Here is a 12,436-nt window from a genome sequence, read left to right on the forward strand (position 1 = left end):
AGCAGGCCAAAATGCACTAAAAGCATGCAGAAACGACAAAATGAAAGTAGCACTGATGGTATTTGGTAACAAAATGAGTATTATGCAGCAAAGTATACACTTGGAGGTGAACTCAGTGCATGAACCTTAGAATACTCAAACGTGCCCCTGTTGTCTATGGTACATTAATATCCAAAAATAGACTGTGAACAGATAGGTTTGCATGACAGTACATAAGGTTAAGTTTGGTGAAGCATGAACAAGCAGCAGGGAAGGAATTTGTGGAGATTTGCACTCTATTTCATAAGGACACCTTGTGACTTTGGGTTGGACTCACCCTTCCTCAAGAATGGAGACACTTTGTGATTCATGACGTGTGTTGGGATTTTGTCATAAAGGGACTTAGAGTTCTGTTTCATCTCCTTGAATGAAGTGTGGTGGACAATCCTGTCCAGAACGTCTTCCACAAAGTCCTTCCCCAAGAACTTCAGAATCCTCCGAATTTCACGCTTCAGGTCCTGTAAAAAAGAGACAAATGTCACTTTGTCGAATGCAGCTTGGGGTTGCCATAGTAGACACAATGAGTAGGATCCTCGAGTAGGCATCCATGATGTGCTGTTGGGGAGGTCTCTCAGCTCTCACCTCCTTCATATCCTCGTAGAACAGGTACAAGACATTTGGATCATTTCTCTTCTCCCACCAGCCCTTCACGTGATCATACCAGGAGCCGTAGCTAACTGACAAAAGAGCAGACATGAGAAGATACAAACACCAACATGTTCTGTATGCATGAAGAGTACTGTCAAACTCTGTCCCAATGTCAGCCATTCAAAGCTTAAACCAAATCATGTGGCAGGATAAACAGAGCTGCTTTTTCCAGGCTAAAGCAGATTATCTCACCCCCATCTATACCCCAAATCCTAGGTTGGATATGCTTTCCTTCTCAGTTAGAAAGCTTGTCTGAGACCCTGCCGTTAACTGTTGTGTCCTTACCTAATCGAAAAAATTAGTTATGCCCTCTCTCTCTCTCTCTTAGTGTTCCACTTCTGTGTCTTTTATGGTTACAATCTGTCTTGAAGGCTGGAAAGATTGATTCCGTAAAATGCATAATATGATTAATATGAAGGTACTCAAAAAATGCTTTTGGCGATCTTGGAGAAAGAGTGTGATTAATAAACAGAAAAGTTCCCACTTGAATTAGACATAATTTGTGATGTCCTATGTGTTTCTCCCTTTAATTGTTTTTTTTAAAGGAAATGTTTTTAAATTTTTTGGTCTGTGTAGGATGTTGGCTCTGTATATACTATCTCAAAGTGAGAGATAGTGTGCGCAGAGTCCAAGGGTTCCCCTTAGAGGTTGACAGTGATAATCAGAGGGTAGTGTTAAGCATTTGTCATACACACACAGGCAATAAATGATGAGCACACACTCAAAGACTTAACTCCAGGCCAATCGTTTTTATATAGAAAAATATATTTTAGAACCACAAGATTCAAGATTTTAGGTAAGTACAAATGCAAGGTACTTCACACAGGTAAGTATAGAACTTTGATTTAAAAAAGTAGTACACTCAGTTTTGGTTAAAATGGCAACAAGCTATTTTAAAAGTGGACTCTCAAAAACCAACAGTTCCTAGGGGAGGTGAGTTTGGCTAGTTTTCTCAGGTAAATAAAGCACTTACACAGTCAGTCTCCTGGGCATAGGCAGCCTATCGTTGAGGGTTCAAGGCAACCCCAAAGCCACAGGACCAGCAACACAGGGCCAGTCAGGTGCAGAGGTCAAAGGAGGGCCCAAAACACATAGGTGCCTATGAAGAACAGGGGTGCTCTAGTCCTAGTCTGCTTACAGGTAAGTACCTGTGTCCATGGGGAGCAGACCAGGGGGATTTTGTAGAGCACTTGTCGGGGCACAGACAAGCTCACAAAACACACCCTCAGTGGCACAGTGGCGGCCGGGTGGAGTAGGCAAAGTAGGTGTCGGGTTTGCTATTGAAAGCAATGGAGGGACCCGGGGGTCACTTAGGTGATGCAAAAAGGGCACAGGGGGGCTTCTCGGGACAGCCACCAACTGGGCTAAGATGAGGGCCGACTGCTGGTCACTCCTGCACTGGTAGGTGGTTCCTGTCGGTCCTGGGGGCTGCGGGTGCAGTGCTTGGTCCAGGAGTCAGGTTCCTTTGTTACCAGGCAGTCGCTGTCAGGGGGAGCCTCTGGAAACTCTCTGGAGGCGTTGCTGTGGGGATGCAGGGAGGTCAACTCAGGGTGTCCATGTCGTTGGAGTTGCCTGGGAGTCCTCTCTACGGTGTTGGTTCTCCTGAACTTGATTCGGGTGCAGAGTGTGAAGTCTCACGCTTCCTGCGAGAAGGGAGAGTCTCTTTAAAAGTTGCTTTAAAGTTGCAAAGCTGTTGCAGTTTCTGAACAAAGCCACTGTTCTCTGAAGTTTGTTGGTCCTTTAGGTGCAGGGCAGTCCTCTGAGTCCTCAGAAGTTGCTGGTCCCGTCGGATGCGTCGCTGTGCAGGTTCTTCGAGTCTGAAGACAGGCCGGTAGGGCTGGGGCCAAGTCAGTTGGTGTCTCCGTCGTCTCTGCGGGGCTTTCAGGTCAGCAGTCCTTCTTCTTTCTTCAGGTTGCAGGAACCTGATTTCCTGGGTTCAGGGTCGCCCCTAAATACTAAATTTAGGGGTGCGTTTAGGTCAGGGGGCAGTAGCCAATGGTTACTGTCCTTGAGGGTGGCTACACCCTCTTTGTGCCTCCTCCCAGAGGGGAGGGGCGCTCATCCCTATTCCTATTGGGGGAATCCTCCAAACGCAAGATGGAGGATTTCTAAAGGCAAGGGTCACCTCAGCTCAGGGCACCTTAGGGGCTGTCCTGACTGGTAGGTGACTCCTCCTTGTGTTTCTCATTATCTCCTCCGGACTTGCCGCCAAAAGTGGGGGCTGTGTCCAGAGGGGCAGGCATCTCCATTAGCTGGGATGTCCTAGGATGCTGGAACTACAGGCAGGAGCCTTTGAGGCTCACCACCAGGTGTTACAGTTCCTGCGGGGGAGGTGAGAAGCACCTCCACCCAGTACAGGCTTTGTTCCTGGCCAGAGAGTGACAAAGGCACTCAGCCCATGTGGCCAGAAACTCGTCTGGTTGTGGTAGGCTGGCAGAAACTGGTCAGCCTAGCACTAGGAGACGGACTGGTATTTAGGGAGCATCTCTAAGATGCCCTCTGGGTGTATTTTACAATAAAACCCGCACTGGCATCAGTGTGCATTTATTGTGCTGAGAAGTTTGATACCAAACTTCCCAGATTTCAGTGCAGCGATTATGGAATTGTGGAGTTCATAATTGACATACTCCCAAACCATAAACTCTGTATGGCTACTCTGCACTTACAATGTCTAAGGATTTGCTTAGACACTGTAGAGGCATAGTGCTCATGCAACAAAGCCCTTCCCTGTGGTATAGTGCACCCTGCCTTAGGGCTTTAATGCCCGCTAGAGGGGTGACTTACCTATGTCACAGGCAGTGGGTTAAGGGCATGGCACTCTGAGGGGAGTGCCATGTCGACTTAGTCATTTTCTCCCTACCAGCACACACAAGCTGCGAGGCAGTGTGCATGTGCTGAGTGAGGGGTCCCTAGGGTGGCATAATACATGCTGCAGCCCTTAGAGACCTTCCCCAGCCACAGGGTCCTTGGTACCAGGGGTACCATTTACAAGGGACTTATCTGTGTGCCAGGGGTATGCCAATTGTGGGAACAAAGGTACAGTTTAGGGAAGAACACTGGTGCTGGGGCCTGATTAGCAGGGTCCCAGCACACTTTCAATCATAACTGGCATCAGCAAGAGGCAAAATGTTAGGGGGTAACCATTCCAATGGAGGCATTTCCTTACAGTTTGTTATTATAACTTATGTTTGCGCTGTGGAGTTGTATTTTTTGTTTGATTTTTAAATACATACTATTTTTAATGGACATGTAATCTTTGATATCATCTGAGAAACATATTCTGTGTATTAGATATTGGTGTTATTTGTTACACCATCATTAAAACCTTGGTTTTTACCTATCCTGGAGTGATAGTTGTGTGGCCTTCTGTGAAGTTATTGGGTATGAACTGATGCTGAGGATGTAAGTGGTTGATTTATAGAAATTATATGATTGTTGAACAAGTAGTTGATACTCCTAGGGGAAAATTATAATTGATAAGGAAATACAATCTATTGTAGCTTTTTTCAAACCCTGTTGAAAATCATAGTAGTTAGAGTCTCTGCTGTATTTAATTGTATGTTTGTTTTACTACTCTTTTTCTTACTGTTAGATAAATGCACATGATTTTGCTCATTTGGTTCATGTCTTTTATAAAACCAAGAGAAACCATTGTTATTGTGGTCTACACATGCAACAGAAGTGGGTGGAGTTTATGATCAGAGGATCAGGACAACTCAGAATATATATCTCTAGGCCAATACTTAATATAGACAACTTAAATGCATGAAGCAAAATACATCAACAACCCAAACACTCATAAATCTTGTTAAACAAGAAAAGCACTTCACCCGAGCTAGATTACTGTCATAAATGAAAAATTACAATTCAGATCCTCCTTGAGATTGTTTAGTTATTACTTGAGAAAGCTAGGCAGTGGCTTGGTATAGAAGAAATACTGTTTGTCTGTCTTATAATGAGAGAAACTAAGTTGTAGTTTTGTATTTTTTTAATTCATTTTGTAGAAGTTTCCAACAGTGATGACCAATGTAGGTCCAGGACGGGTGGATCCATATTGGATTTTCGGGAAGTCCAGATAACTTACATTTACAAGTAAGGTATCTCAGTGGGACTTGTTTATGTGTCAATGGTTTTCCTAAGTAATTGATCCAAACCAAAAAGGACATTTGGGTCAATGAGCAGAAGCTTGTATAAGAGATGTAATTTAATTATTGTTTTTTAGATTTACCAGCATGAGACATGGTAACACTAGTCAAAGAACCTGGAACTCGTACTGATGCAAGTTTAGAATGCTACCATGCATTTTACAAACCTGAATACTGTCCCTCAATATTAGATATACAATATGTCTATGATGGTAAAAGCATTTTATCAGCATCTTCTTGTGAGATGAGGGGACATTGTAGTGATGGGAAAATTTGAATTGGACAAAACAAGTTTTGGAGAGGTAATCTGCAGTTGGAGCTGAGACACAGCTGAAGCAGAGCAGTGGTACCGTTTGAAACCGGGCCTGTCTCATTCTTGGTTGCTCTAAAAGTGGTTTAGATTTTGTTAAAAAGGGGATCAGGGGGTCAGACTTGTGTGTACAGGATGGATCTAGTGAACTATTAAAGATAGGAGGACCATTAAAAATACTCAAGTTAGAGCTAGCCAGGTGACAGTTAATACCAGTAGGGTGTAAAAGGTATTGGCTTGACCCGAGAGGTATACATACCAGAAGTATCATGGAAGTCAAAGATAGACTTAACTAAGATGTGTTTATCTGAAGCATGGATAAGCACCAAGCTAGGCAAATATCTAGAGACAAAAGATTACTTTTATATGGATCCTTACTTAAGCATTGGCGAAACCAATAGGTCTGACGTAAGCTGCTAGTCTTTTGGTTTTGTCAATGTTTGTTTTGTTTGTTCATACGTTTTTTAAAACGTTATTGCTGTGGAAGCTGTCAGGCACTTCTCAGTTAAAAAATAGTGGCTAAAAGCTAAAATATTTTTTGTTCTCAAAAAGCACACATTGCCATAGTAGGCTCTACGCCTGAAGCGAACTACTTTGTCTGTAGATGAGCTGCTTGTGAAAGTAAAGCATGCTGTCACTCACAGTGGAGTTAGCAATGGGAGAAGTGGGCTTACCCTTTGCCCAATGCTGCATGCCTAGTGCGTGAAAGATAATGTGAATGACACAATAGTTGGATAAAGAGAGCTGCTTGAATGTCCTAAAAGTATGTTATACCCGCAATAGTAGAAAGATCAAAAGGTCTTTGTCAATGGCAGACCTAAAAACTAAATACAAGTGCAAAGCTGTTCCCTTTATGACTTTCAGGGAGGAGGTGTTGCCAATTAACTGTTTCAAGATAACTAGTCAACAGTAAAGTTATTACATAGCTAAATTCTGTGATTGTCATTGCAATGAAGATAAATAACGCATTTTCTGATTTTCACTCACTCCAGAAGGGTCCACGTGCAAAGTGACAAACACTCTACTCAGGAAATGTGCAAGCCGATATAGGTAGATGCCATGACATTGTATTCTATGAGAAAATGTTTGTACAATATTAACTTTATAGTTATATAGCTGTTCCATGGAACTCTGAAAGACGTTAATCGTGCATATCTGAGACTGCACAGACAATTATGTATACTGGGTTGTAAAGGCAATCGCAAATATACTTTCTTCACTATTATGTATAGTTTGTGAGACTGTACAATTTACATAAACGTTTCTGATGAATGTGAGTGGATTTCTCTTATTCTCCTCCTTGTGCAAGAAGATGCCCACGGGAGTTCATTTTATGTAGATATTTTTTTATGTCAGATGCAGCCCTCCTGGAGCTACGAGGGACACCATTGCTTTAAAACAGATGGGGCATGACTGAGGCAGGTGTGGCAACAGAAAAACATCCATTGTGTGGAAAGTGCTAAATATAGAGGATAAAGCAGCAGTACACTTTACTCCAGGAGTCCATGAACATGGAGGAGAAACTTTGTCTCCTATCAAAATTAGCTACCTAGTGATAATCCGTTTCACTAAAATCCTATATCTCTGTGGAGGAGATTGACACAACCATACAGTAAAGCGAGGGGTAGTGTTAAAGTGCATATCTGATCTCTGAGAAATAAGGAGAACTTGGGAGTTTACAAGGGTATGGTGTCCGAGCTCTATTTCAACCACTTGTGGGTTGAAAAGGAAAAGAATGACTCTAAGCCTCCTTTGATCACCTTAGCAGACCACTCTAAATGACAATAGAAGACTCGGTGAAAGGACATTGCATGGAGCTTAGAATAATCTAACAATACAATAGCATATATATTTAAATGGAAGATCAGGCAGATATATTTTCTTACACTCAACAATATTTTATTAATCATTCTTAAGAAACGCGCAAGCTTATACTATGCACCATTATCAGAATGTGATTGACATTTGCCAACAAATGATGAGATATGAATCTAACTGAAGTTGGATCACCAGGCAATAAATAACAAGCACCGTCCACCATAGCAAGCATAAGGCCCAGTATTAACTACATTGTTATATGCCGAAGACACTCACATTGTAGTGTTGATTTCTAGAATGTTGAGGAGGTCGCTGATTGATTTAATAGATGCATGTGTGCAACTGTCAGCTGGATTAGTGGCAAGTGGCTCAAGTTGAACTCGTCAAAAACAAAGGTTCTCCTGTTTGGGAAGGACACCTCCTTTTGGAATCAATCTTGGTGACCCAGACTCTGGGTATTCCCCCGTGCCAGTTTCCAAAGTTAGGAATTTATGGGTTTTTTTCTCGAGTCTAACCTTTCTTTCACTGACCAGATCAATAAACTAACCTCAAACTTGAAGGAAATTCTGCCTTTTATGCCTTATGATTTACAGAAACCAGCCATCATTGCATTGGTGTTATCGAGGTTTGATTACTGCATAGCCCTTAACTTGGGCATACATCAACGTTCCCTAGATAAACTTCAGATACTGCAGAATGCTGCTGCAGGTCTTCTTAAGAAAATACCGGAATTTAAATCAGTCTTGGGTGCCTTAATGGAGCTTCACTGTCCTCCATTTAAAAGAGAGTAGCCTTTAAGGCACTCTCCATGGCGCAAAAAGGATTCCATGTTTCTGGACTGGAGTACCTGAAAAATAAATTTGTATGGTACACATTGAAACGATTGTTGGGCTCTGCAGTTTCCAAAGCAGTTGTTGTGCCATAAATTAAGAAAGTTTTATTGGGTAGTAGGTGATTTGTTCATTCCATCTGCCACCTTTGGAATCAACTGCCCTGGCATCTCAAATGTCAGTCGAACATGACTTGCTTAAGAAAACATCAGAAATCCTGGTTGCTTTAATTCCCTCTGCAGTCCGTTGTCTCCCAACCTGTTGCTTCAGTATAGTAAAGTGCAGATATTAGCATCAAGATTCCCTAGGGCATTAGTGTGCTCAACAAATTATAAATCAAATCAAACTTTGGTGGTCCAGTTCTGCCTTAAGTGCACAGTAAAGCCTACAGCAGATTTCCATAGTACCAACTCTTCACAAAGGAGGTTTTAGAAGATGAAATAGGATTCGGTGATCTGGGAAACCACCTGCAGAAAACTCCTTCAAAAGGATTTAAATTCTTTGTACCACACAGCTGCTAATGCAGACAAGAGGTGTATTGCTCAGAAAGCTGCAGGGTCAGGTACTTGGAGGACTTCCTACAAGCAGCCTTCTCTGAGAGTCCTTCGCACTTTTTTCAGAGAAGCATTGTATTTGCAGTTCAGGCCTGAAGGTCTTGAGTTGGTTTTATGGATACTCCTACATTTCTGGATTAACTTCTAAAAGGCAGAGCTGGTTTACAGACTCTAAGCGGTGTTACAGAAGGCCTAGCAGGTGTCAGCCAGCATGTAAGGAGCTCTGCAGAGCTCTCTCGGATAATAGGTTTCTGGTGGCTTTTGTGGGGTCTTCCATCGTGAAAGTGAGTGGCAGGAAGAAGCATCTGAGGACATAGAAGACCCTTACTCAAAGAATCAGGATTTCTAGATTTTTAAGGTTGCAGATTGTTCTTATATCTACAGATTATCTGGCAGAGGGATGCATTTTCTGCAGTCTCCAATGTAAGATTAGGGTGGGAATATGAGTGCTCCTATGGAGGTTCAATGAGAGGTGGCATTTTGGATGTACTGAATGCCACCTTGTTGCAGTTTTGTGGGCTTCACAAACATTTGTAATTCATCTTCTTCAAACAGTTGAGCAAAGTACCTCCCTTGGTCAAAGAGGGCAAGCAGTGCCTAATTTGTAAAAAAAAATATAACTGCCAGGGCCCTCGTCAGGACGCTATTGGAGCCTGCACCACCCGTTGCCCCTATCAGCGCTGCCAATGACAGCACCACTACAACTGCTAACCATCACACTCCCACAATTATGACAATTCAGACCATTCCAGGCCCCCAAATCTGTAACAATGTGTTGGGCAGTAGCTATTAGTCACTTTTAATATTCATAAATAATTGTTGTTCTCCTCATCTCTAAATTAGCCAAATAGCACCACGGTGTGACAGACTGCCTAAAGAGTCAGTGTTGACAATTAATGGTGGTGCTGAACCCCAAAAGCTGCTGGCTCAAATTAAGCCATGAGAGCAAGTGGAGGAAATTATTCATGTGAAAGAATATGCTCAGAGAGAAGAAAAAAGGGTGAAAAACATAAATGTGAAATATGCATTTGACCTAACACCACGCCTCTAAACTCAATACTCTGTGAACAATCACCAGCGATTGCGTTAGGGCTCGAATGTACTAATCAGGGAAACAACAAGGCATGTCTTACACTGCTAAGTGTTAATTTATATTTTATATCCCTTATGCTTTTGTATCATGTTTTTTCCTCAAAAAAAAAAAAAAAAGGAAGCTGTGTAAAATGCAGCACTATGCGTATGTGGTTCCCATGATTTTCTTTGTGAATTCGAGCATACTGGCTCCATGAGGAGGCTCCAGACTCACCATCTCCAGCCATGTACTTCTCCAGGAATTCATTCCAAGTTCCTGGGTCTGGAAGTATCCTAGCCATCTGAGAGAAATAAAAGAAGGAAACAGCCACATCCTTGGCATTTCTGGCAACATAGATGATCTGCAGGCGGTGGGAAAAAGAGCATTATCAATAAGGCTTAGTTCAAAAATCAATTAATAAATCTACACCATTGTGCAGGTGTTCTAAGGGGTTCACAAAAGTTTCCTAGTTATGCCTGGAATCTTGCCATTGACAGTTTTCCAGGCCTGATTCTGGAAACGTTTTGGGAATTCATGTTTTTTTCTTTCACAGAGACATTTCCCAAATATGCAGTTGTGCGCATTGTACAATGATGCTTTGTGGAATGTAAACACCTTTGTGTAATGGCACCATGGGCCTGATTCCAACCGCGGCGGGCGGCGGTAGCCGCCTGCCTGGCGGGAACCGCCAGATGGCCGCTCTGCGGTCGAAAGACCGCTGGGGCCATTCTGACTTTCCCGCTGGGCCGGCGGGCGCTAGCCAATATAGCGCCCGCCGGCCCAGCGGGAAAGCGGCCTGCAACACTGAAGCCGGCTCTGAATGGAGCCGGCGATGTTGCAGGTGTGCGACGGGTGCAGTTGCACCCGTCGCGCTTTTCACTGTCTGCTAGGCAGACAGTGAAAAGCATACTGGGGCCCTGTTAGGGGGCCCCTACACTGCCCATGCCAGTGGTAAAAACCGCCAGGAACAAGCTGGCGGGGAGGGGGTCAGAATCCCCATGGTGGCGCTGCTTGCAGCGCCGCCATGGAGGATTCGGCCAGCTGGGGTTAATCCGGTGGGAAACCGCCGGACCCGGTTTTCCGACCGCGTCGGAATGGCCCAGGAAGCACCGCCAGCCTGTTGGCGGTGCTTTCCGTCGTTCGCGGAACCGCCAGGGTCGGAATGACCCCCCATGTTTTCTATTTTTTTTTTGCCCATTCGTAAAATATTTTCCCCATGGAGTAATCCTTTCCTCTTCACCCTCAAAACAATTGGCGATGTTTCATTTCCATTGCTGTTCTGGATATGGATATACTCCAGGCTGGAACAAGAGTACATTTCCAATCAATTCAAGTGTGGCAGCGGCGCATGTGGTGTTTAGAAATGTTCAAGCAAACCACATGCTATAGGTCACACGTCCACCTCTTTCATGGGATTTACTCACTCACAATATTCCACGGTCATGGGGTAATGTTGCATATGAGTGAAAGGATTAATGATTACAAAGCTTGAAAACTACCCGCTCCTGTGAAGCCATCTATTTGCACAGGTAAGTTACTTAGGGGGTTATTACAACTTTGGAGGAGGTGTTAATCCGTCCCAAAAGTGACGGATATACCACCAGCCGTATTACGAGTTCCATAGGATATAATGGGCTCGTAATACGGCTGGTGGTATATCCATCACTTTACCGTCACTTTTGGGACGGATTAATACCTCCTCCAAAGTTGTAATAACCCCCTTAATGTGCAAATTGGTTTGTGAATGAAGTCATCTTATTTGATTTGCATGTTTGAATAAAGGGCTGAAGCCTTCCAAGTGGAAAATGCTGACAATGCCAACACATGGCATTGTTATAGACACACAAGCCATTTTTTCACTAGGAAGAGTGTCACTCATAAGGACGTGATCTTTCTACAGAGGGGCAGTATATGCATCCTTTTGACAATTTTATAAGCCCTCAGACAATGAGGTAACACGCTTCATGCCCCTGCCTCTCTCCTCTAAACCCTGCCTGTCTTAAATATGATTGGCTATTTATCCTTGTGACAGTTCCCTGTGCAAAAAATGCATTAGAGGCAACAGGATCACCATCCCTCTGCTAGTACCATGGATTTTCCATTCCTTCTTCAGATCCTTCCACCACAAGAGGCTCTGAATTCTTGTTCCTGTCCTGAGCCATTAAGTTGTGATGGCAAAAAGCTCTGCATCCCTGTGCCAGCCCTCTGAGCCCAAGGAGCCCTTGGGGTGGCAGGATCCATGTTTATGTACCAGTTCCAAGAGCTATATATCTTTAGATTTTACAGGTTCCCTGTAGGAGGCTGGCCTGGCTTGTAGTGGGTACCAAGGGGTACTTACACTCTGTACCAGGTCCAGTTATCCCTTATTAGTGTAGAAGAGGTGTTTCTAGCAGCTTAGGCTGATAGGAGGTAGCTATAGCAGAGCAGCTTAGGCTGAACTAGGAGACATGCAACGCTCCTACTATACCACTGGTGTCATATGCACAATATCATAAGAAAACACAATACACAGATATACTAAAAATAAAGGTACTTTATTTTTATGACAATATGCCAAAAGTATCTCAGTGAGTACCCTCAGTATGAGGAGGCCAAATATACACACAATATATGTACACAATACAAAAAATATGCAGTAATAGCAAGAGGAAGTAATGCAAGCAATGTAAAGTTACAGTAGATTGCAATAGGAGCACATAGGTATAGGGGCAACACAAACCATATACTCCAAAAGTGGTATGCGAACCATGAATGGACCTCAAACCTATGTGAGTTTGTAGAGGGTCGCTGGGGCTGTAAGAAAACAGTGAGGGTTAGAAAAATAGCCCACCCCAAGACCCTGAAAAGTATGTGTAAAGTGCACCTATATTCCCCAGAGAGCACAGAAGTCGTGGTAGGGGAATTCTGCAAGGAAGACCAACACCAGCAAAGCAACCAAAATGGATTTTCAAACGAGAGTACCTGTGGAACAAGGGGACCAAGTCCAAGAGTCGCGACAAAGTTGAGAGTGGGCAGATGCC

The 12,436-nt window shown here is 43.5% G+C and overlaps 1 protein-coding gene across 1 annotated transcript in view; it reads right to left on the minus strand.

The window, feature by feature from the left end:
* The window catches only part of LOC138304194 (sulfotransferase 1 family member D1-like), a 180,114-nt gene that overhangs the window by 23,833 nt on the left and 143,845 nt on the right, over positions 1 to 12,436 (minus strand). The window contains exons 5-7 of the mRNA XM_069244047.1: positions 9,651 to 9,777; positions 622 to 716; positions 317 to 497 (exon numbers count right to left, since the gene is read on the minus strand). Coding sequence (XP_069100148.1) covers positions 317 to 497; positions 622 to 716; positions 9,651 to 9,777 — 403 coding nt within the window. The remainder of the gene's footprint in view (positions 1 to 316; positions 498 to 621; positions 717 to 9,650; positions 9,778 to 12,436) is intronic.

This window comes from Pleurodeles waltl, chromosome 7 (assembly GCF_031143425.1).
Source record: "Pleurodeles waltl isolate 20211129_DDA chromosome 7, aPleWal1.hap1.20221129, whole genome shotgun sequence".
NCBI classification, from domain to species: Eukaryota; Metazoa; Chordata; class Amphibia; order Caudata; family Salamandridae; genus Pleurodeles; species Pleurodeles waltl.